This window comes from Alexandromys fortis, unplaced genomic scaffold (assembly GCF_014885135.2).
Source record: "Alexandromys fortis isolate MF-2015 unplaced genomic scaffold, M_Fortis_MF-2015_v1.1 scaffold_0, whole genome shotgun sequence".
Classification (NCBI taxonomy): domain Eukaryota; kingdom Metazoa; phylum Chordata; class Mammalia; order Rodentia; family Cricetidae; genus Alexandromys; species Alexandromys fortis.
Window position 1 is genome coordinate 45,512,288 of NW_026067949.1, and position 25,637 is coordinate 45,537,924.

Genomic DNA, 25,637 nt, shown 5'->3' on the forward strand with positions numbered 1-25,637 from the left:
AGACTCCATTTGCTTTTCCCCCAAGAATTTTTCGCTAATGATAGTGCGAGCCAACTGAGATTCACTAGCGGTGCCTCTGGCTGAGCAAAATAGAAAATCTTAAATTGCTGTACGCCAAAAGGCTCTGGGCTCCTGGGGAGAGCGGCAGCATTTGAGCCGTGTGAACATCGAACATTGTGGGTGAGCCTTTAATTAAAAAATCTGTATTTGTTTGCACCTTAGAAAAGTGAAAATAGCAGAAGGAAAAATTATACCGAACTTCATTAAGTAAGTGTTTGGAAGAAAGCACTTAGAGAATCTTTTAAAGGAACAGTGAGTAAATTATATCAATACTTGGGCACGACAAAGTTTGCATACAGTATTGCCTTTGATTTTAAAGACTCCCGGCTTTGATTTTTAAGACTCTCCAGGGAAAACAAAGCCCTGTTACAGACTGGGAAGTTTCGCTCGTGCTCAAGGGGGCCCTTCCTTGCTTAGGAAGTCAGCTTCCTCCCCAGTAAATCCCAAGAAGACTCTGTTGCCTGGGCCTCTCCATAGTGCATGATGGATGAGCGTAACGGTCAGTCACATAGCGACCAGTTCTGCAAGGGGCAGAGTAACGGCCTCCGTACAAACGCGTCTGAAAATCTTCAATAAAAACCGAGGGCATGATGTTAAATGGTCGTTCCGTGAATGTGCTTCTCTGGAGAGCCAAGCAAATATTGTCCAGTTTGCTGGTTTTATTGTCATCCTCCTGACAGCCCTTCTAGGAGCTGAGGGATGAGACTCATTTTCCCCTCCACGTTCCCTCTCGCGAGCAGTCTCCCCAGCTCTGTGCTTCCTGTGGAACCTAGAAGAATCCTCTTCTGCAAGGATCTACCTCCTGAACTTTCTAAGTGCTTTGGACCTCGGGAGGGACCAACAGTGATTGAAAGCCATACTTGGTCTTTAAGTTGCTTTCTGCCTGTTTTTCCAATTTGCAGCCTGCCATGCCTCCTGCCACACTTGTGTGGGCCCCGAGCCCTCTCACTGTATGGAGTGTAAGAAGCCAGAGGCAGGACTACGGGTGGAGCATTACTCCGGGGCAAATGTCCCTTATGGCGAGTGTGTGCCCCAGTGTGGAACCCACTTTTACTTGGAGAGCAATGGACGGTGTGAAGGTAAGCTTAGTTGACAGACATAAGGGGTAGATGGCTTACCATTTAAAGATTCTACGAGGTGGAACTGCAGCCAGGGAGATCTTGGACTTCCTGTGAACAGGCTTCTAGATGTTTGTGGAAATCAGGAGGCCAGCATGTAAGAGTGACCGCACTGATTTCCTCTGCCCTGTGATCGTGGATGATCTTCAAGAGCCCTAAGTCCCGTTCTCAGAAGACCCTGCAGGAAATTCCTTCAGAGCCCTGTGTAGCTAGCTAAGGAAGACTCCGCTCTCATTTATTAGTGTTTTTGATTTTTCTAATTGGAACTCAAATCGGAATTTTTCTCTTTAGGGCAAAATTCAAATGGTAGTTGAGATTTTGAGGTTGTTCATGTTGCTACATTGTTATATTATCCCCAGAGTGTTGATGGCATCCTAAATGCCAGCTCAGTAGCGAGGTCACCAGTGAGAGAGTCAGACAGTGAAAGGCATGGCTTCCAGAGGTTGGGGGGTGGGGAGGCTTCCTTTGCAATACTGCAAGAAGCTGCTGTGTCTGTATAGGAATTCCTTGCTTTACGTGACTGAAAATAATAATCCACACCATCTTGTAGTCAGTCTTGTAAAGGATGCTTCGGTGTCAGGAAGAATAGAAATGTGGCTTCCTTCTGCCCTAAACACCACAGCTTTTAGCATTTTGCTGTGGTACCCTGAATCTCTTGTTCTTTTGTCGGCTTTAAGGGTTTCATTGTCACTGTAAGCACGCTGCAGAGTTGACCTTGTTCTCACTAACTTACATTGGTTTCAGCTTCAGATTTGAATGGATGCTCAAAGAAAATCATGGATTGAAAGCTAGGGCGAATATTTCAGACACTGCACAGCACAGTCAGAAGTTTGTGGATTTAGATGCCAGATACCCAGACCCTTGATCTCTCTGAGCTCTGCGCTCACAGCGTTAGAATTTTAATTGTCTTCCACAAAGGCAGCATGCCAGGTTGGAAGAAATTCGGGAATGTATAGTTCCTGGAGAATTTGAAATCCAATTGCTGAATTGTCCATGTACTCGGGTGTTCAAGTCCATTACAGGGGTGAGCCCTTACTTCCAGGAAGATGCAGAGTTTAGGGGTTTACATGGGGCCCAGAAACTTCATCATTCTTCAGAAGTCCTGATGTCTATCCAGGGTGTGTGTGTGTGTGTGTGTGTGTATTACATGCATTGCCCAAGCTCTGTGTTCTCCAAAATCTATTGCTCCATTTCCATAACCACTTGTGGAATACAGGAATTATTGCTGATACAGTGAGTCCTGATGCCATCCCAGGGCATATGCATCACAGCCTTCTTCATGTGACTTGGTTCCTTCTAGGTACTATGATGGAGAGTGATGTGGCCACTTTACTAGGGACCAACTGACCTTAGGGTTGGGGTGAAGGAACACTCTGCTCTCGTGTTCGGTGATTTTAGGTTCACCCAATGAACTTCTACTGAGCAGCACTATTCCTCAGGATATCTGAACAAGCATCTACTCTCCCCAGATTAGAAACTGAAGATAAAACCAAAGGAAAGACACCACCAAAGTCCTGCTTGTTGAACCAGTGCATTGTATTTAGGTTACTTGCAGGTGTATGGGTGAAGGGCTAGGGATTACTCAAAGGCAGCTGCATCACCAAAAGCACCCCCACCCCTCTCCTAGCATGGGTGATGACCAGAACCCTAGAGTTCATTGCAGTACTTGTAGGCAACTTCACAAGTTGGAGAGACTGCCTTTCTTAGACAGCTCGATAGTCTCTGCTTCGTCCATGCAGCTCAGATGGCTTGCTCCTTCCCAGGCAACGCAGGTGGTCTCAGACTACCTGTCAGCAGTTCTTACTGCTTCCAGAAGTTTAGGGGGGGGGGCTAATGCGTCTGGTCAATTTCAGGAACTTCCTGAAGCTTCTGAGTGTTTGCTTTCTGAGGTTGCAAGGAGCCTCCCTTTAGAACAGTGGTTCTTAATGCTCCTCACTAATGTGGCCCTTTAGCTCAGTTTCTCATGCTGTGATGACCCTCCACCACAAAATTATTCATTGCTACTTCATAACTGTATTCTTGCTACTGCTATGAATCATAATGTAAACATTGGTGTTTCCCAATGGTCTTAGGTGATCCCTGTGAAAGGGTTGTTCAACCCCCAAAGGCGTGGAGGCCCACAGGTTGAGAACCACTTCTTTGGAACAATGTGAGTTCCAATGGACTTCCCTGGTGAATGTTTTCTCCCTTTATGACATCCTGAGCATTACCTAGCTGCCATTTAAGATAGAACTTATCAAATCAGAGGAAAATGCTTTGCAAAAGCTTCCTTATGGGTCTTGTTTTTTTTTTTTTTTTTTTTTTTTGCAAACTCCCAGCACCCTAAGAAACACTAAGTATAATGCATAGCCTTTCTTGATGGGAAAGTACAGAAAGAAAACAGAAGGAAACAGTAGAAAGAGAAAAACCATATCTTTCTTCTTCCGGCTTCTCCCTTCTCCTTCCCCTCTTCTCCTTCTCTTTCTCTCCCTCCCCCCCCCCATCTTTACAGAAAGGTTTTTTTGTTGTGTTGGGATCTGAGAGACTGGTCTGTGTGGTTCCACATGTCCAGCTGGGGACCCTGTGTGCTGAGATCTGCGTGGATAAAGAACAGACCTCCGTGAACACAGGTCTCTCTCCATGCAGATGCTGTGAGAGGCTCTTGGCTTTCCTGGAGGTTGTGTAGATGCTGGACAGACCCAGTTCACCCTGCCAAGAGACTGTGATTGTTTTCCCATGGGTCCCATGATCCCAGGAGAAACTAGGATTGGAAGAAAAGCCTGGTCTGTGCACAATTATCACCTCATAGTTTGGAGCATTATTATTGAAAATAAAATGCAGAATTTGGAGTGAGTTCAAAAGATGAAGCAAAATGATCAACATTTTTGAGAATTAGAATTTTAAGCAAACAAAAAATTATGTTTAGTGCTGTTATTTGGCTGGGAAAGCAATAATTGGCACCGTGAGAAATTGCTTTTCTTGATCGTCCTAACACCAGCGTTTGGGGGCAGGTGAGAGAGCTGCGTGCTAGAAGAAACCAAGGCTTAGGGAAGTTCCAGGTTGTGACTTACCCCAGATTACACTGGCTGCCTGGAGTGTGGGTGGGTGGAACCTGAGTCAGGGGACTCCAGTGTCTGTACTTGTAATTCCTGGGCCGCATATTTTATTTGATGTGCACAACTTCTGTCTTCCCTTTCTGCACAGCACAAGGGTAGCATAGCACACTGATGCAGGGGTTGGAGATTCTTCCATTTGAAAGGGCATCCTTGGCAAAGAAAAGTGTCCCAGGACCCCTGTTATATACGCATCTTTTAGAAAAGATTAGACTCCAATCCCTCTGGGATGGCTTAATTGTGGTCAGATATAGAAAGACTGCCGTGACCTCTTGAGTCCCTGGTAGCCCATGATTGCATGCTCGTTAACGTAATAAGATTAGGTATCCCGCACACGCTGTCTGCTCACATTATGAGCAAATCCCTGTGCAGTCTCCACCAGGTAGGCTGCTGTGCTCAATTTGTACGTGACAAGAATGTGGCAGAAAGAGGTTAATTGAGTTGCCCAGGATTCCGCGGGGAAACCGAGCGCGACTACCCATTGTTTCCAGCCTTACCTGGGTACCAAGCAAGCTGACAGATGTGTGTCCTGTCACTCATCCTGCTTCTTTGCAAACCTTCCCACAATCTATTCCGTTTTCATTGTTGCCGAAGTGGTGTCTATAAAATCCAGCCCGGGAGTTCTGTGAGGTCGGATGGGTCTCCACTTCCCACAGCTTCTCAGGGAGGGCACCTTCTCTCACGAGTGCTTTTCTATAAAGAAGAGAAAAACAACTCATTTCTGGAACTCTCTCTCTCTTTCCTTTCTGGGAGACTGCAGTGTGGGGGATTGGTAAATGAAAGAGAGGAGCATTACACAAAGAAGCTTCTGATGTGTTGGGAGTTAGAGTAGATGATTGTGTATGTGTGAATTAACAAACACTGAACAAAGCAAACCCGGCTTCTCAGGAACACTCTTTCCTTATTTATTCCTTGCAAGAGTGTTGACTGAGTGTCTGTCCCCTTTGGGTGCCATACAATTCTAAACTCAAGAGATGTCCATGCCAATGAGTCAAGTCAAACTTCTTGTTTTGTGCAAAGCTTTCTCCTGAGAGAAACAAAGAGTGAATGAATGAATGAGTGAATGGGAGTAGTAACTAATTCTGTTATATAATTTTGGATGGTTATCCATGCTATCAGGTTCAGGGCAATATGGCAAGGACGCGGTTGAGCAGCAGCGGAAGGTTCTGAAGAGGTGGAATTAACTGTCTCTGTGTGCTTGCCCTGCACTTTTGGCTCATGCTCAACAGATGATGGACTGGTCAGAAGAGAGAACTTTCAATTGTGCTTTTTCTTCCATAGTCTCTGTGCTTCTCAGTGTAGATAGAAAGGCTGCTAAGAAAGAGAATCTGTTGATGTGATCTGTGTGCTATGATTACCATTGATTAATTAAAAAAACACTTTGGGCCTATAGCAGGGCAGAACAGAGCTAGGCAGAAGGAAAACTAAAGTGAATTCTGGTAGAAAGAGGGTGGAGTCAGGAGATGCCATGTAGCCACCAGAGGGGAAAGACGTGAGCTTCCAACAGGAACCTTGCTGGTAGGCCACGAGTCTCATAGTAAAATATAAAATAATGGAAATGGGTTAATTCTATATGTAAGAGCTAGGTAGCAATACGCTTAAGTTATTGGCCAAACAGTATTGCAATTAATATAGTTTCTGTGTGGTTATTTCGGGAGTCTGGGTGGCCAGGAAAGGAACAAGCGGCCTCTAACAACAGTCTGTTACTAATGGTGAAAGATGTTTTGGAAGCATTTGTAGTGTTCAACCAAAATTGTGCATTTGAACTAAATAGCACCATTTAGGATTAGTGAAAAGAAGGGTCCAGAGTTATTGCACATGTTCAACTAAGTGTCTGCCAGTACTGCCAGATTGAAGTTTTTTAAGAAAGAAAATGGAGAATAGTAAAAAAAAAAAAAAAATCCATACTCACCCTCCCCAAGAAAACTAAACAACTGCAATAAGTGGAAACCTTTCCCAGACATCTCTGAAGCATCTCACACTTTGGTATCCTTCTTTCCCTCTGGTTTTTCAGGCCTTGTTAGTTAGTCCTTGATGCCATGGGGTCTTGGAAGGAACCAAGTAAGATTTAAGCAGTGGTGCTCAAGGGGTTCCCATAGAAGATGTAGTTTCTCAGAAATAAGTCCTTTTTTTCCAACCATGCGAATCTCTTGCTCTTTGTGTTGCAGTAGGGCCATACGATTTAAGGCCAGGTCATCCGATTAGCAATACAGCACAGCCACCATTGAACAGCTTGCTCGTGGTGACGAGGACGGGCCGTGAACATGGCGCAGGTGATTAGGTTAGCCATGTAATTGCCCAATTCCATGGCAGACTAACAATGCATTCTTTCAGTTTCCGTATGCTGCACCGGGAGGATTAAAGTTGACACTGTTTTTGAAGAAATTACAGATTTTAATTTTATAACCGAACTTTGTTTCCATATTGTTAGACAACTTGTCTCCGAGGAGACATATTTTGCAGGGTGCTTAGATTGTGAGGACCCCATCCCCTCCTTGCACTAGCTGAAGGGTCTCTATGTTCACGCTAGTGATGGGGTTTTCAGCCACTTCAGCCTTGTGAGACTTCTTTTTTAGTACCGAACTTAGCCCAGCTTCTTCGACGAAGTCCTACCTACCACCCAATGAAAAACTGCAGATGACTGAGTTTGGTCTCGTCTTATTTCTTAAAGATAAATGCCCTCGTTGTTTCGGTTATTAATTAACTTGCTTTAGATGAACAGGATGAAATATAGCATTTCGTGTGTGTTTTGATCTATTTTGTTGTTGCTAGGACTCACCAAGGGCCTCTAGGCAGAGTTTTAATTAAAGAAATGGATGGGCAGGAATCTGCCTGCACCACTCGCAAATCTGTGCCTGTTTATGAAGTTGGAATCCCTTTTCAGTAATTGAATAAAACGTATGGAATCTATATTAAACAATTATCTTTAATAACGTCCCCAAGGTGCTGACAGAGCTACACAGATCCGTGCCTTCTGATAAGATTCTGTCCTGTTCACTTTCCCCTTCTCCCTTTTAGAGCCTGCTTGTGCCAGGCTTGGGAAGAGAAAGATGAAAAAGATAGAGGCCATGCCTCAAGGCAAGCCTACTCAAACAGGAGAAACTGATGTCTGAGCAAGTAATTAAAAGCACGTGGTGCGTGCTGAAGTCCAAGAAGGCACAAGGTGAGGCAGTGGCATGAAAGAGTCTGGCTCTCCTGGAGAGATGGTCGTGAGGACAGATAAAAGACAACTGAAGGATTAGTGGGTTCGTCAAAAGGTGGGAAAGACATTGAGGGTGAGCGAGCAGTGAGTGGCAAACCTGGGGTTTCTAGAGGAGCACAGTAAGTCCTGGACTTCTACTGTGAAGGACCAAAGAGAGAACCCACAAGGATGATGCTGGCGAGGAGCAGTGGGGATGTCACTGCACACTGCTCTGTGACCTCACTGCACAGTGCTCTGTGACCTCACTGCACACTGCTCTGTGACCTCACCTCACAGTACTCTGTGACCTCACTGCACACTGCTCTGTGACCTCACTGCACACTGCTCTGTGACCTCACTGCACACTGCTCTGTGACCTCACTGCACAGCCGTCTGTGACCTCACTGCACACTGCTCTGTGACCTCACCGCACAGTGCTCTGTGACCTCACTGCACGGTGCTCTGCGACCTCACCGCCCGATGCTCTGTGACCTCACCGCATGGTGCTCAGCACTTACCAAAGAGACTGGAGCTGACACTATTGTTGGCCAGACCTAGTGTTTGGGAAATAACACGCTCACTTTTCACTTTATAAATATTGTTTCTGCTCTCTTTGTGGCAGATGAATAGGGAATAAAGAGGACTTGGCTGTAAGCCTGGGCCACTAGTCCTTGTTATGCATGATCTTGAAGGGCCTCACTAAGGGGTTCTGGGAATGGAAGTTCAGGCAGACTTGATAGAGTTGTAGGAAGTAAAGGCATCAGAAGTAGAAGTCTGGGGTCTTCTGTGTTCACATGTGAACGCTGGAACATGGTGGGCAGCGGTGACATGGAGGATGTATAGCAGACTTCGGGCAGGGGAGTCGCATGGGAGTGGCAGTGAGTAAGGAAGGCAGTTCCTGGAGCCTGCCGTGATTGACAGCAAAAATAGCTGAAGTGTGTAAGAAAATACTGCATGTTCTATCTCATAAGGAAACCTGGGTGGGGGGGCGTGTGTGTGCGCGCGCATATTCGTGTTTGTGTGTACAGGCGTGGGAACCCTTTGGAGGACTATCGATGGAGGGAATCCTGTAAGAGGGGAGGAGTAATGGGGAGGCTAATGGAAGATGAAATTGAATGAGTAAAATAGAGGGATAGATATGTATAAAATGCTGTGGTTAAAATCCATTATTTTGAATACCTGCTAAATTTTCTTAAAAGAGAAAAGGAAGTGCATTAAGGCTAAGAAAAGTCATTTTTAAAGAAAGCAGTGGGCAAGGAGTATTTGGAGAGGAAAGATGTGAGATCCCCAGGAACGGCCATGTAAGGATCCCCCGGAGGCAGTGGATTTATTGGAGTCCACGAAGGCCAGCTCTGTCCTCATAAATTCTAGACTCAGCAGCCCAGAGGTGAGGAAAGCTGTGTGCAGGTCTAGCAGAACCAGAGGAGCGAGGAGTGAGGGCAGAGGGTGGAACGTGGGGGCAGTTCTAATGTTTATGCAGAAAATCAAGAAAAAGGCCAAAGAAATGATCAGGGAGGATGACAAACTGAAGGTGATGTCAGCATCTCCATCTACCTGTCTGCTCTTTACACACCTCCGACCCACCCACTTAGTCTGTGGAGTGACGCTAATGGGATGTAGAACATGCTAAGGACAGGGTCCAGGACAGATACACAAGAATCGGAGATGAATGAGATGGACCTTTACCCTTGAAGGGGGTCCTCTGTAGTTCAGGCAGGGGTGGGGAACAAATGGAGGATGATAAATCATATTAAATGGGGCTGGGGGTGAGAAGAAGGAAAATAAAATTGATCTGAACTAAACTCACATTTTTATTCTACTTTGGTGTTCCTATGTTATATCCTAGAGGATTTTGACATCTACATCATATTTTTAAGAAATGTTTACTCAGTATTTGCTTTTGACATGGACACCCAGGAATTCTTACATTATATGAAAGCCAGGATGCAGGACTTCTTTTCTGCATCATTAAAAAGTAGCTATATCCATATCCAGAGAGAGTGTGTCTAAATTATATGTCTCTATTGGGTACCTCGCCTTGGAGATTGGGGAGCCCTGCAGAAGAGAGGGAGGAAAACCATGGGAGTCAGAGAGGACGGAGAACACGGCCCACTGAGTCAACTAAGCAGGGCTCATATGGGCTCACAGAGACTGAGGCAGTAAGCCTCATGGGTCCGCACTATGTCCTCTGCATATATGTAATGTGTGTTAGCTTGGTGTTTTAGTGAGACTCCTAAAGGTGTGTCTCTGACTCTCTTGCCTACTCTTGGGACTCTTCTTTTCTGTTGGGCTGCCATGTCCCGCATCTCTGTGAGAGCTTTTGCCCTATCTTTAGAACTTGTCTTGTCTTATTTGGTTGCTGTCTCTTGGAGGCCTGCTCTTTTCTGATGGGAGACGTAGCAGGAAGTGAACCTAGGGGAGAGGAAAGGGCGTGGGGGCGGGGCTGGAAGGAGTGGAACTGTAGTCTTGATGTACTGTGTGGGAGAAGAATCTGTTTTCAATTTTAAAAAGCAAAATTAATTAATTAATTAAAAACTAACGAAAAAGCAAAGTCATATCGATGTGAAACCAAAGCAGAAGCAGGATCAGCAGGAGCTGCTGTGTTCTCCGTGGCTCCGGTGTAACTGCCACCGTGGAGCTGACTGGATTTTACAGCCAGCTAAGGACTCCTTTAGCACTGGGTCTTTCAGGGTTTATGCTGTTCATTTATACCTTCTCAGAAATATACTTAGTCAACAACTGGAAAGCGGGTCTCTAAAAATGTGGTATTAGCGAAGGAATTATTCATAGAACTCTCAAATGCCTCCAGATTGGCCCGGCGATGGAGGAAGTCTTCCTTGAAGAAATGGAGACTTTGAACAGAATTCCTGCAAGGAAATAGCTTCCGCAGAATGATCAGTCCTAATAAAAGTCACTGGAGTAAGGTAGACATCTCCCAAACCAGCACAGAATTGAAGTTTCCTGAGATTGTTTTTAAAGATCTGAACGCTTTTACTAATATAAAGAATTCTAGAGATGAAGACTCAGGGCATCCACAGGCGATGCTTGCCTCCTTGCTGTGACCTGGTGGACTGTTCATGGTAGGAGCTGACTTTAGGAAACCTACTGGGTAACAAAGGATCCTTCTTTCGAACATCTCAGCCTGCCAGCCTTCCACCTTTCTCATCTTCATTTCTTTGCTGTTTTGTATGAAATAATAACCTTCACTCACAGTAAGCCAGACTGCCACATTGACTTTGTGACCAAATAGAATCAAATAACTCAGGTTTATGCTCATAATGCTTTAACTTACTTTGCCTCGGTTTTCAATTCCACAGTTATACATTCTGATTCCTATTTATTAAGGATGTGTAAGAGGAAGACCTGGGGATTCTAATGGTCTTAAAAAATGTAATGTAAGCATATCAGTGCTATCACAGGCATATTTATTTAGGCCTGTGGGAAACCCTGCTGTTTCAGATTGCTTCCCCAAGTCATCCTGGGGAAAGAAAATCCTTTGTGTTGACAATATGATTTAACTGGGTGTTTAAAAGCGTTGCCACCTGATGTTCCAATATTCTCTGTTTCATTTTGTGCTTAGAGATGTGTGTGTGTGTGTGTGTGTGTGTGTGTGTGTGCGCGCGTGCACAGATAGGCACACACCACATACTCACGTTGGGGGTGTACACCTATGTATGAATATCCCAGAGATCAAAGGAGGACGTTGGCCATCATGGACACTCTTTGCCTTCTTTCTTTGAGACAGGATCTCTTACTGAGCCTGGAGCTAGGCCGGTAACTGCCCAGCCCAGTGTTCCTTCTGTTTCTGGTCCCTAGAGCACCCAGGTTATAGGTGTGTAGTAATCGTGACCATCCTTTAACGGTTTGCTGGGGATTTGAACTCAGGTTCTCATGTCTGCACAGCAAGTTACTTTTACCTGTTGAGCCCTCATACCAATCCCAAGATGCCTCCTTTTGTTTGCTTAAACTTTAGTTTACTAGCCCCGCCCCCTTTCTGAGTATTCTGAAAATACGTTGGAATAAATTCCTGCCATCTATGCTACTATACTAGAATCATTGACAATGAAACATTGGGAAGATCGTATTTATCAAACCAGGACATGGCCCAGTGAGACTGGAACACTGGCCATTGCTCAGTGCAGGGGCTTGGGTCCTCTGGAGCAGCTGTTTAATCTAACCTTAGCTGCTGGGTGGTAGGTGAGACAAGATGCTAGGGTGGAGATTGACAGCCAGACATCTGCCAATGAGAGAGCAGTCTAATAACAGTATCCTGCAGGACCTGGCTACGCTCACTGAATAGCAGCATCTTGTTCTGCAAAGATTATGTGTGACATCATTTTAGGGGTTGATAGAATCAGACATCTTGGTTCTGCCAAGTTTGCAGAACCTGTGAATCTTCTGGGTGTTTGACAGAGGAGGCAAGAGAGATGGAATGAGCATTTCTATCGTCTGGAGGGTCTTGTCCATTTGACAGAGTCTGTGGTCATCTGAATGGGCAGGATCCTGATCTGGGCCTTCTTCAGCACAAGTGTGAATCAATGGAAGAGCTGTAGAGGAGGTGTTGGAGGCCTGGGCTTTGATTAGTTAGTATATGAAATGTATACTCCCAAGCTAATTGCTTACAGTCTTTAGAAATATAGCCCCCCAGGGGGGTTGTTTCTGCAGGGTAAGCATTTTCCTAGCTGTCAAAGAATCAGAGGTAGAGAAAATAAAAACACATAATTAACGCTCACCAGCAGTGAAGACACTGTGTCATCTAAGGAGCTCTCCTGCAGGCTTTTACCCAGGCGTGGCTGGGATCACGGCTTAACAGTGCAGAAGCTAATTGCAGGATGAGTCAGTATGAAGCACTGGGTTCATTTAGGAAAAGATAGTACATGTTTAGATTTTGGCATGGGTGGAGAGAGGGAGGGAGAGGGACGGAGTCAGGGAGGGAAGAAGAGGCATCCAAGTTTTATAACTAGCTCTATATATGATTATGTAGCTTTTGAAGTTACTTCTCTCAAAGGGGATAATTTACAACCAGGTTCAAAGATTAAGCAGAGTCTAAACCTTAAGGAAAAATGAATATGAGCTGGTTCGCTTTTGCAAATAAATTCCAGTGTGGTTTGCTGGGCGCATTGTTCAGGCTTAGTGATGAGAGAGGAATGAAGGAAAGGTTCTATCCAAAGGTCTCACATACTACAGCCTTCCACATGGTTTCTCTGCTGCTCTAACTTTTGACTGAGACATCTCTCAGAACAGGGACTACTATCTCTCAACAGGCAACTTTCACAGTGATGTTTTTTCTCCTCTCTCTTTTTTCCAAGCCAGTTTCAAAAAATAAATTAGGGGTTGATCCCTGAGGTTCTCTGTCTGTGGGTGTGGCCCCGTGAAACCTCCCCTTTCCGTGTTCACGTGTCTGTTGGCGCGGTCCTAGCTAAGGTCTTGTTTAGGGAATCTCATTATTGGGGTCTCACCTGTGAAGCTTCCCTGTCGTTTCTAGAAGTCACAATCTCTCGGCAGATTTCCTGGTCCTGTGGCTCTTCAAAACTTCCTCTCCCTTTTCTAAAAGGTTCCCTGAGCCTCTGTTGCCAGAGCTGTGTTATAGATGCAGCCCCTGGGACTGAGTACCTGGTGAGCAGGTTTTCTCTGCACTTCTGACCAGTGTGGTTTTCTGAATTGGCCGCCATCTGTTGCAAAGAGAAGCTTCTTTGATGAGGGTTGAGAGCTACGCTTGGGAGGCACTAGGATAAAGCTTTGGAGTGCAGTTGAGTCTTGTGTTGGTGTAGGAGCAACGTGGCAGCAGTAGGTCCTCCTCCAACATTCTCCAACTCACCAGCCCTGGGGAGTTTCCAATGCGAGGCAGGGTTTCCCTCCCCCTGCACGAGTGAAGTCCGACCCGCCAGCTGCTGGCTATCACAGAAGTGAGAGTACCATTTTCACCCCCTCAGGGACATCTTGTCATGAAGGCCTTTGTCGTCATTCAGTCATCCCCGCTGAGCAGGGCTACTGATGCTCCCTTCCCTACAGAGCTGCATAGCACCTTCTATTATGAAAGCTCTTCCTCAGAGAGGAGGCTTTTGGTGACCCTCAAAGGGCTGGAGAGTGACAGCTGAGGCGTTCTTTCTCTGTTTCTTTTGTTTCCACCACACCTCGGGAACTTGTAACGTTGTGCTTAGGGTGAGTAGTTACAGCTGAGGTTCATAAGGACCACACCGTGTGTCTAGAGATTGTGCGTTCATCTGTCCCATTGCAATGCTGAATCACTACTTTGTAGATGAAGAAGCAAGGGCCTTTTTGGTTTAGCCGAGGTCACAGAGAGGCAGGGCAATATTCTTACTCCCTTTGGTAGACTTGGCCTTCATCTCACACAGGCATATCCTGTTTTTTACTTTTTGTTGTGACAGATTTTGTATCGCTCCAATGTTGATGAACTCTTTCCGTTCTGTGTACAATCAGGCTCCATCTTAGGAACGGGCATCAAGTGAGAGAGAGAGAGAGAGAGAGAGAGATTTCTCTTTGCATAGCTGCATAGCAGGCTGGTTTCCAGAGTACAGCTCTCCCGGGGACAGGAGAACTGTTCATGGTTTCTGGTTCTCTATTTGACATCCTCCAGCATGAGGAGAAGCTATGTGACTATAACTGTTGTCTCTCTGGCAGTATTTGTGCTTGACTTTGTAGGATAATACCTTTAAAGAAAAGGACATACACTGTGTCCTGGTATTGGGGAAGCCAAGTGGATGGGCAGAGTGAACTCCAGGGGGCAATGCTGTCCTCCTGTGGAATTGTCCTGATCACCTCTTCTGCTCTTCTTCCCAGCTTGCCACCCATCCTGCCTCATGTGTGCAGGGAAGTCCCCTCACAGCTGCACGGTCTGTGGGTCTGCCCGTGTGCTACTAGCTGGGCAGTGCCTTTCCCAGTGTCCAGAGACCCACTTTAACCTGGAAGGGACCTGTACCGGTGAGTGTGTGCCCTGCTGGGGATGGGGCAGGGGCAGGGTTCCTGTTCTCACATTTGCTCTTTTTGGTGCAACAAGACATTTGATTAAAGATTTTATCCTAGCAATGATGTGGCTGGGCTCAGAAATCCTATTTTCACGCTCGACAGTAGAAAGGTATCATGTGACGAGAACAGGGGAATTAACCTTCCCATGAGGAAGCATAATTAGTAAGAAAATTATAACCAGCTTTGCCTTATAGGCTATAATACTTAAACTCACTCTGTGCCGGGCTTCTCTTCTCTGAGAGGCTATCAATCATATCAAGGGTACTTCTCTCATAAAGTAAATAAAACATTTATGTGGTATAAGAGTCAGAATTTAACTCAACATAACTCTTCTTTTCTATGGCTCTATTTAAAGTTTAAGGCAACTTTTTTGTAGTTATCTCAAGAGCCCGTGCTGAGTGTACCAGATTTGAAAGTTCAGAATGCAAAAGAAGGTGGAGCTTTGAGGGTAGAAATCCCACAACTCCAAAACAGGAACCGCTAACCTGGTGATAGGCTCCACGGGCTATCTTTTCTCTCTGGTGTCCAGTAAGTGAGGACAAATTGGAGTTGTACCTTTTCATATTGTCTCCAAATATTAAGTCATAAACAAACCCCCATATTATGAAAAATTATCGTGAGCGCTGTGTGTATTTACACAATTCTTTGCTATTCTGTTCTGCGTACTCTTTTGTTTTTAAATCCCCATGACTTTTCCTCAGAAGGGCAGGAAGGATTTGAGATGTGGGATTGTAACAGACTCACTCAGGAGCCCCTTTGCTTTCTCTCGGAGGGGTTCTGCCCTGCTTACCTCTTGCCACCCAAAACTAATGGCTTAAAACAACCCAAAGTTAGCGGCTTGTAAACAGCAGTTATTATCTTTTACAGTTTCTGGGATCCTTAGGCTCAGCTTGGATTTTCTCCCTCAGGATCCTTTAGGCAAATCTAGATATATCAGTGAGTTAGATGGGTCAAGAATCCTTCCCGCCCCCATTTTATGAGGCCAGTTCTTGTGCCTCATTGACTTCCTCACAATAGGGCAGTCTCAGTTGGCTAGCCTACCTCCTACTCAGCTGTCTTTCCTTGAAGAGAATATTTCAAGAAATCTAAACAGAAGCTACTGGCTGCCCGGGACCTAACTTTGGGGGTCTCATTGCCCCTTCTCTGTTGTTTAAAGCAGGGCAGCTTAGTTTGAGGGGTGAGGTGGGAGAAGGAGAATGGCCCAGTGGTAGTGACTTGGGGGGCTTTGGAGGTGTGTTAGAGAAGGCCAGGAAGGAAGTAGAGTTAAGGATAGTCTCCAGACTTGTTTCCCTCGGAGGCAGCAGAAAAAGAGCAAAAGGAAATACGGTCTTTATTTCCTTCTTTGATGTGTCTTCCCAACTTAAGAGTACCTCTACAGTCCATAACAGAGATTTCTGAAATTACAGGTTCAGATTAGTAAAGTATTTTATTGGAATTGGCAAAATAGTAAAACTTAAGCACCCTAGGGTGGTGCTGTTTATTCTTACACCTGCAGGGTGGAAAAGATAAACACATTCTCCCAGGAGGCTATTTTGCTTCCAAAAATAGACATTTGAGGCTAGTTGATAGGAAAAAAAAAAACCCTTGCTGTAATGAAATCATTGCCTGTATATTTCTGGAGTCATAAAATGTATAGTAAACTTATGAAATATTTTAATTTAGTTTGTCTTATGTGTCTGAGTATTTTGCCTGCGTGTATATCTGTGTACCAAGTGTTCACCTAGTGCCCAGGAGAGGGCATCAGATCCCCTGGCACTGGAATTACAGACAGCAGTAAACTGTCATGTGGGTGCTGGGAATCAAACTCAGGACCTCTGAAAAGGAACCCGGTGCTCTTAACCACTGAGCCATTGCTCCACCCCCATAAATATTCAAACAAACAAACAAATAAATCAATAATGAGCACATATTAGATTCTTCTGGCCTTAACTCCAAAGAGCAAATACAGTCGATTTAAATATAGGTGACTGGATATTGATATCAGTGTGATTTTTATTCTGCTGTTTTCTTCTTTCCCTCAAATACCATTTTAGTCTCTGGGCCCTGGGCAGCTTTACTTGAAGGCGCCCACAGCTCTGCAGGGTAACTGCCTGCTCTGTCCTTAGCTGTGCCTTTGAAGAGATCTTCTAGCAGGAGAAGCTTTTATCCAGGCCCCCGTGGTTCCTGTGTGGAAACTGTTTGAAGGAGAGCCTCCTCCATTGCTCCACTTCTTCCCTGTCAGTCGATGAATGGTCTCCCCAGAAGCAGGGCACACAGGTTACTGCAGACATTCTAGGAAGGCGGAAGACCTGGGTGGTAGAATTATCCTCGGAATGCCAGCATCTTCTGGACGCTTCTCAGAGTCTCAGGAATGCAGACTGATCTATCCCTTCTAACCAGCACTTTGTTTTCTTGTCCCCACTCCCTTTTTAAAAAGTTATCTTACCTCCTCCTGGCTTCTTGCCCGAAGGGAGAGGCGTTTGATTTGAGTTGGAGCCCGTGTCTTTGCTCTTCGCCAGCCCTGTTCCAGGAGGGAGCATACTGGTGTCCACAAGCTCTACAAGCTCCTACCCTCCGCCCCTAGCCCTTGGCAGCAGACAGTCTTAGATCTCTTCTTCCTGGCTAGGAACACATACATCTCCTGCCACCCGCCTTGGCAGTCTGGACCGGTTGCAGCCATGACCTGCCTGGCTTCTCCCCTGTCTGTGTCTTTATTGCCTACTCCTTCCGGAGGCTCGCCTGGAGTCTTACACTGCTGTGCCTCTTGTTAATCTGGTGGTTTTCTGAGGAAGATATAACTTTGCCATAATTTTGTCTAAGGCTTTGAACTTCAGATGCAGCTCATGATAACCTCCAGAAGGAAGAACGTTTTTCTGTTCTTTGTATTTAACTAAGTATTATTGATTAAACTGATAAAAAGGATCCAAGATGAGGCCTGAAGATAGAGCCTGGCTAGTAACTCACTCTGGTGGGGGCTCGGTGCCATGTGCATGTCTGGTCCTCTGCTTGTCTGCCAGGAGTTTCTGAAAAGCAAAACTCCCTCTTCTCTTTTCTCTCCTGTGTTTATGTGTGCTTGTGTCTGTTTGTGCATTTGTGTGTCTGTCTCTCGTCTGTCTGTGTACATCTGTCTGCCTTGGTCTTTGTGTCTGTCTTCCTCTGTTTCTTTCTCTGCTGTGTCTCTATTTCTCAGTCTTTATCAGTCTTTGTGTTTGAGTATTTTGCCTGCGTGTATATCTGTGTACCAAGTGTTCACCTAGTGCCCAGGAGAGGGCATCAGATTCCCCTGGAACTGGAATTGCAGACAGCAGTAAACTGTCATGTGGGTGCTGGGAATCAAACTCAGGACCTCTGAAAAGGACCCTGGTGCTCTTAACCACTGAGCCTTCGCTCCACCCCCATGTGTGTTCCCATCTCTGTGTATGTGTCCGTGTGGCGGGTCTGTCTGTCTCTCTGTCTGCTCTCAATCCCCCTCCCTTCCCCCCCCCCCCCCCCCCCCCCCCCCCGTATTTTGAAGTAGAAGATGTTTGCTAAGCCTGGATTTGAATTTCCTAGTCACATATATGGGGATGCCCCTTTGGATCGGGTGACTGATGATTCAAATTTTTATAGCTTTAGATCCTTGTTATGTTTGTGGGCAATATTCTCTTTCAATATTTCAATATTCCAGAAATGGCAGTTGTTGGGTCAAGTCTAGGCATATGCCAGGCATGCTCGGGAGTCTTCAGCAGATGACCAGAGTTAGAGATTTGCGGGGTGCATGAAGTAACTCATGCATTTGCATGATGAACTGCTGATTCTAGTCTCAGCTTTTATCCCTCTCCCCAGAGTGCCACCCATCCTGCAGGCAGTGCCATGGGCCCCTGGAATCGGACTGTGTCTCCTGTCACCCCCACCTCATTCTCACCAAGGGGCGCTGTAAGACCAGCTGCAAGGAAGAGCAGTTCCTGAACTTGGTTGGGTACTGTGCTGGTGAGTGATGCCTCTTTGGGGTCCTGGGGAATTCTGGGGTGGCTGCTAAGGGCTTCATACCAGGCAAAAGGGTGTTGGTGCCTGTCCATTTGGTTGAGACTAGAAGCACTTTTTTCCAGTCAATACTTGTTTGTTGTCCAGGAACTGACTTCACTGTATTTCCGCAAGCATTTGATGAATGGGGATTCAAATGTAACCGTTTTCATTTGTTCGTTTCCCTTTCTTATTTTTCTTTTTTCGAATTAGGGTCTCATTTAGCCCAGTGTATTAGTTACTTTTCTTATTGTTGTCATGAAATGCCAGAGTGACTTGAGAAAGGCAGAGTATTTGGGCTCACAGTTTGTGGGCACAGCCCATCATGGATAGGAAGGTACGGTGCAGGAGCTTGAGATAACTGCTCCCATTTCATCCGCAGTGAGGGAGCAGAGAGAGATGGATGCCATTGCTTCCCTTGCTTTCTCCTCCTGTTTCCATTCCAGACCCCAAACCCATGGAACAGTGCCCCCATGTTCATTCGGGGTGCATCTTCCTTCCTTCCTCCCTCCCATCCTGTTTCCATTGTGATTCAGTCAAGCTGGTAATGAAGACTAATCTTCACACACAGTCGGAACTTGCCATATAACTGAGTATGGCCTTGATCTCCTGACCCTCCTGCCCCCTCCTCCCACATGTGAGGATTCCAGATGTGTAACACCACATTTAGCTTCGGATAGACATTTAATAATGTTCTTCTAAGTCCTGAAAGAAAATCATATTAATGGGAAATGAAGTGATGGTTATAGTACTTTTATATGCATTTAAGGTACCAAAACTGCATTTTCAAAACATTTGTTCTATTTTCCCCCATGTTTACATTATCTGCTCTTTGGTGGCACAGAATCTTAGGGAGGTTCAGCTAAAAGTAGACGAGTTTCAGCTGGATGGTGGTGGCACACACCTTTAATCCCAGAACTCAGGAAGCAGAGGCAGACAGATCTCTGTGGGTTCAAAATCAGCCTGGTCTACAGAGCTAGTTTCAGGACAGCTAGGGCTGTTGTACAGAGAAACCTTGTCTTAAAAATAAATAAATAAATAAATAAATAAATAAATAAATAAATAAATAAATAAATCCTGAGAGAGAGAGAGAGAGAGAGAGAGAGAACTAAAAAAATGTAGACCAGTTTCCTCAGGAGATAAATTTTTTTCTTCCTCATTTTAGAATCCAAAGGAAGGGAGGGAAAGAGAGAGGGAAGAAGGACTTGAAGTGTCAATAGCATTGGAACCATACAACACCTGCAACCATCCACCTAGACATTCAGAGAACAACATCAAAATATCTGTTTTTGAGTCTGCTAATTGATAGATTCTCAGACTACAAGGAGAAAAAGTATGTTAATGACCCAGCTGCTCAAGAGAGTAGAGGCTATTGTATATTCCACTGTCCTCTGTGAATTGTAGAGCAATTTGCCTTCAGCAGTGACTACCTTACTTTTGAGGAGTTGGGCTGGGAGGCATGCTGGGATGTACATGTAGGTAGGAGTGATGAGCAAGTAGGATCTAGTGGGAAACTAACCCAGCTTTGTGGATTAACCTGGAGCAGGAAGGAACTCTGGCCCAATGTCCAGCAGGCAAGATCATACTGAGACATCGCCCATAACTGCCATCTTGTTTAGTTGGGGGACATTACGTCATTGTCAATGTTTTCAATGTGACCGGTTGGTGCCAGTATCTTGCCAGAGGCATGGCTTCTTTTGCATGTGATATTAAGCCTAGATACTGGCCACTAGGCTCTATCATCTAACAAAACTGAAAACTGTCGATTGCAGGACAGCATTGGGACAATGGTGAATTCTGAGCAAAATCTCAGTCACAGAAACTGTGAACCTTTAGAGAACTAACAGCTGCAGTTCGGCATCCAGGTTTGAGTCTAGTCAGAGGCTGACTGGAGCATAGCTCAGTGATAAAGCTCTCATCTAGCATGCACAAGACGCTATGTTCTGTCTAAAACAACAAACACAAACTGTACCAGATGCTGGATGGAGTGCATTTCTGGTGCTGCCAGTTGAAGCGCTGTCTTGGAAGGGAGACAAACATTCTTGTCTCCTCCCAAGGGGATGTCTGACGGCAGGTGTTGACAGTTACAGCTCATGGCAGGTGTTGACAGTTACAGCTCAAACATCTGAGTTCAATGCTGAGCCTTACCCTTGTAAGGTATACAAGCTTCTGCCATGAAAACTTAGATTCCCAACATGTGTGTTAGTCAGCTTCATGTAACTACTGTGTAACTATTTTAGTAACATACCAGATGCAACTAACTTAGAAAAAGAAATGTTTTCTTCAACCTAAATGCCCCTCAACTGAAGAATGGATAAGGAAAATGTGGTACATTTACACAATAGAGTACTACACAGGGGGGAAAAATAATGACTTCTTGAAATTTGCAGACAAATAGATGGATCTAGAAAACATCATATTGAGTGCAGTAACCCAGACCCAGAAAGACAATTATCACATGTACTCACTCATAAGTGGCTTTTAGGCATAAAGCAAAGAAAACTGGCCTACAAATCACAATCTCAGAGAACCTAGACAACAATGAGGACCCTAAGAGAGACATACATGGATCTAATCAACATGGGAATTAGAAAAAAGACAAGATCTCCTGAGTAAACTGGGAGCATGGAGACCATGGGAGAGGGTAGAAGGGAAGGGGAGAGGAAGAGAGGGAAGCAGAGAACATTGTAGAGCTCAAGAAATGTTTCCTTTAGCTTCGAATTTCAAAAGTTCAAGCCTTGTCACTGGCTTTACCTCAGTTTGGGAGGGGCCTTTTCTCTCTGCTATGTCTATCGGGGAATAAGCATACCTGTACGAAAGGCCCATGTTATAGAACAGGAAGTCAAAAGCCGAGACTAGAGTCCTACAGTCCCCATAAAGGCATGCCGCCAGTGACCAATACACTCTAGACAGGCTTGCAAAGCTTCTCCTACCTACTTCAGCAGTATTGTTAGCCGGGGACTGAACCTTGAGGTCCCAAACCTCGCTGACAGTGGGTCGTGAAAGTGTATTAGTGGATTAGGCTGAGTTGCTCTTGTGAGGAAGCAGAGAGACATTTCAGGCTACTGAAGGGGAGGAACTGAAGATACAGCTGACAAATAGTACCAATGGGTTTGTACCAACATATCTGCAGGTCCTAAGGACTGCAGGAGTTCAGTGCGGGTCAGGGAGGGGAAAGAACAAGACATAGAAGGCTTCACAGAGCCGCTGACCCTGGTTTGCTTCCTGCAGATCAGCAAGGGTTGGGTAGGACAGAGCGGGGGCAGACCTGGGAAGTAAAGGATACCTACTGGTCCTGTGTGGCCTGTGAGACATCTTTACCAGCGATGAGCAGGCCGGCACTGAAGAACATGATGAGAACAGCTTGGGAAATTTAAGTTGAAATCAGAAAATAGAGGGCTTGAAGTTTCGGGCAAAAGTTGAGGCTGGATCTTGAGCACTGGGAGAGTTTTGGGGAGAGCTGTGCCTTGACTAAGGGTGTGCTATGTGAAGGACAGGCTAGAGTCGAGGGGTGACTTAAGGGATAATATTTGTGGTAGAGTGTGAACTTTACCTCTCGTGGTCAATTTTCTGTTCCTGTCTGTTTTGCATGTGGACACTAAAACTTTTATGCTATGACATATTTTATAAATAAATGCTTATATAAGGAGATTGGAAAGATTTAATAGTTAATGAGCTCTGTTCTCTCCAAAGTCCGGAGCACTGTTTGATGGTAAATTAGGTGATAAGGGGCTGCATTAATATTTTTAAGGCTAATGGAACCCTTAGAATAGAGAATCATAGTAGTGGACTCAATGGCTTTGGAGTCATTGAACAAGCCCCATGAAAAAGGGCTGCGGAGAAGCCTTGACTGTCCCTGAACATTTGGGCGCATTCTTGATTTTAAGTGCAGTTATCACCCATGCTCAAAAATATTTCGTTGCATAGAAATTGTTATAAGTGTATTTCAATTATGAAATCATAAAAAAATGTGTTGATGTAGAGGTTTACTTTGTCACTAAGCATGTGACTTTCTAGTTCATCAAGTGTTTAGTAAACTCGTGTTCCTTGCCAGGCTGGCTCTGTGCAGGCTCTGGGGATAGAGATGAAGATGTGTTACTTGTACTTCACTAAGATGTAGCTTAATGAAGGATGGCACATTTGTTTGCCAAGGCTACCATAATACTGGAGGATGGGAGAGTTTAACAACAAAAAATGGATTTCTCACTGCTCTGGAGGACGCAAGTCCAAGACTAAGGTACCCACGGGATGGGTTTCCTAGAGGTCGCTCCTTGCTGTAAGCTTTCTGCCTTTGTAAGACCATCTTCTTTGGGGGATAGGTCGGTAGCCCAAGCTGACTTAGAAATCATGATAGTTTTCCTCCCTCTATCTGTCCCCCAAGGGCTGGCATTTCAAGCATGGCCCGGGCATTTTTTTTTTCTTTTAGCAGGAAGTGTCATGGTTGCCTTTCTGTGAAGAGAAAGATTACAGAAGATGGCTTGGAAGATGCTGAGGGCAGAAAGACCTCTATTAGATAATTCCAGGAACCCGGATGAGCTTTCAAGCCAAGATGAAGGGGAAGGAAGGGACTTAGCCTCCCTGGATGTAAATGATCCATTAGATTTTTTGCTATTTGCCAGCAAAAATGATCCAAGAGGGGCAATTTCATGTGGTTTAGTTTAATAGAGCAACAGAGATAGTTGCTCTCTTGCCTTAGTGGTGAGGGAGCGGGAGAGTCACATGGTTTCCGGGTTTCAAGTCATGGAAATTCAAAGGGAGGACAGGAACAAGTGTAACAGACATTCAGGTTTGCATTTGGACAAGTTGGACTTGGAGTGACAGTTGGACAACAGGAGTACTGTCCCAGAAGAGGTTGAAGGGATACATAAATAGCTACCAGCTCAGTTCCTGCTTACTGTTACCCTGAACTGAAGCTCCTAGAATTTCATTTTTATGTTGATATGTTGCTTTACTTCATACCAAGTGTTAGGGAATCTATCACATGAAGGAACGAAGGTAAGGAACTGTGTGGTGACAAACCAAACAGGCTGACACACGTCTCTACTATACAGTGTCCTTGCAAGTGTCCTTGGGCCACAGAGAGGACCCCCCCTCAGTCCTCTCTGGGTTTGTAAGCACCTTTCAGGGGCTTATTATTACTCCTGGGATTTATTCCCTATCTTAGCTGTCACTGTGATCATCATCACCCAAGACCTCTTAATTGCACTTAGCTATTCAAAAAGAGAATTCCACTTAATCTATCACCCGGACAAGAGTAAACACATCCTGGGAACAGGTCCAATCACCTCGGTGTGTTCTCACATATGGAGATGTCATAGGTGGAGCGGGGGTGTCTCCTCCAAGTCTGTCAAAGCAAATAGATAGTTGGAAGATTTAGGTCAGGGCTGAAGGTTTGCAGCAAAGACAAATGAAGTGGGATGAGACACAGGGGTGCGTCGCCTCTTACAGATACGGCCAAGTGCTTTGGAAGGGCAGGCGTTTTCTTTAGAGTTTTTCCTTCCCCCACTACACATCTCAACATTATCTCGAATTTCCAAAGCCTGCGGTGCCTTCTCCATTCGTCTTTCTCAGCTGAAAGCTTTCTCCCGTTCACAGAAGAGGGTGAAATGAAAAAGAAAGCACAGATAAGGCCCTAAAGGGGAAATGTCCAAGAGTAGAGGCATTATAGAAAACTATGCCCTGGGCTTGGTGAGTGCCTAATAGGCTGGCCGGGCTTCTCAGATCTTTCTGGAAGAGATGAGAGTCCTGAGGGTGAGTTCCTGGGATGAGTAGCTGGTTCACTGGAGTGGCAGAATTCTAGGGAGTTTAAACTCGACTCTTGCCTGTGTGGTGATGTTTTAAATGCTGGTTTACACCCCCCAGTCTGTGTAAGAGCATAAACAAAAAGGGAAAGGTATCAAAGAAATACTAGTCTGGGCAGTTTTATATTGAATAAAGTTTAATTCTAGAGATAGCTATTGCTGTTAAATGCAACAAAGGTCCTTGGCCAAAACTTGGAAAATGAAATACAGTTCTTAATTGTTTTAGCCTGGAGTTTTGGTTAAGCTAAGTTGAGCAACTTTCAACATTGCAGGAGCTTTCTAGCCTTACAGACGTAAATCACTATGGTATCAGGGCTAGGTGACTATTCCCAGTCATGTGACTGAATATCCATCCCCTCTCCTGTTAGAGCATCTCGAGGTTGCCAGTAGGTTCCAGAACTCTGGGGAAATGTTCAACTAACAGCTCGTGTTAATATTTTAAGTAATTCATTGGCAATTACTAAAATAAATTGAGACTGTTAACCTGTACAACCTAGATTGTATTAACTGCAACCTAGATTGTAGATTGGCTCCCTCTTCCGTCCCCTCCTCTCCCTATCTTCTGCCTCCTTCCTCACTCTCCTTCTTCCTTTTTTCTCTTCCTTCCTTCTCTCCTTTCTCTGTTATTAGATAGTGGAATTACCCCAAGAGATAGACCTGTCACTATTTCCTTTCTGTTTTTTGTCGTTTGTTTTTTGAGACAGTTTCTCTGTGTAGCCCTAGTTGTCCTGGAACTAGCTCTCTAGACCAGGCTGACTCACAGAGATCCACCTGCTTCTGCCTCCCGAGAACTGGGATTAAAGGCATGGTTACCCTTTTCTTTTTTTATTTTATTTATTTATTTTTTTATTAAAAATTTCTGCCTCCTCCCCGCCTCCCTTTTCCTTCCCCTCCCCCACTCCCCACGCCCCACTCCCCTCTCTTTTCCTCTCCAGTCTGAAGAGCAGTCAGGGTTCCCTGCCCTGTGGGCAGTCCAAGGTCCTCCCCTCTCCATCCAAACAGGCTAGTAAAGAACTCAAGAAACTAGACTTTAAAATGCTAATTAACCCAATTAAAAAATGGGGCACTGAACTGAACAGGGAATTCTCAACAGTAGAAGGTCAAATGGCCAAAAGACACTTAAGGTCATGCTCAACTTCCTTATTGATCAGGGAAATGCAAATCAAGACAACTTTAAGATACCCTCTTACACCTGTCAGAATGGCTAAAATCAAAAACACCAATGATAGCCCTTGCTGGAGAGGATGTGGAGTAAGGGGTACCCTCATCCATTGCTGGTGGGAATGCAAACTTGTGCAACCACTGTGGAAAGCAGTGTGGCGGTTTCTCAGGAAATTTGGGATCAATCTACCCTTTTCTTTTTAAAGAGTATATGGCTGTTAAGTTTTTTTCTTGCAAATCATTAAGACAACATCCT

General features: G+C 45.1%; 1 protein-coding gene across 1 annotated transcript in view; it reads left to right on the forward strand.

Moving 5' to 3' along the window:
• The window catches only part of Fras1 (Fraser extracellular matrix complex subunit 1), a 398,956-nt gene that overhangs the window by 216,768 nt on the left and 156,551 nt on the right, over window positions 1–25,637 (forward strand). The window contains exons 18-20 of the mRNA XM_050150115.1: window positions 963–1,139; window positions 14,253–14,393; window positions 18,243–18,386. Coding sequence (XP_050006072.1) covers window positions 963–1,139; window positions 14,253–14,393; window positions 18,243–18,386 — 462 coding nt within the window. The remainder of the gene's footprint in view (window positions 1–962; window positions 1,140–14,252; window positions 14,394–18,242; window positions 18,387–25,637) is intronic.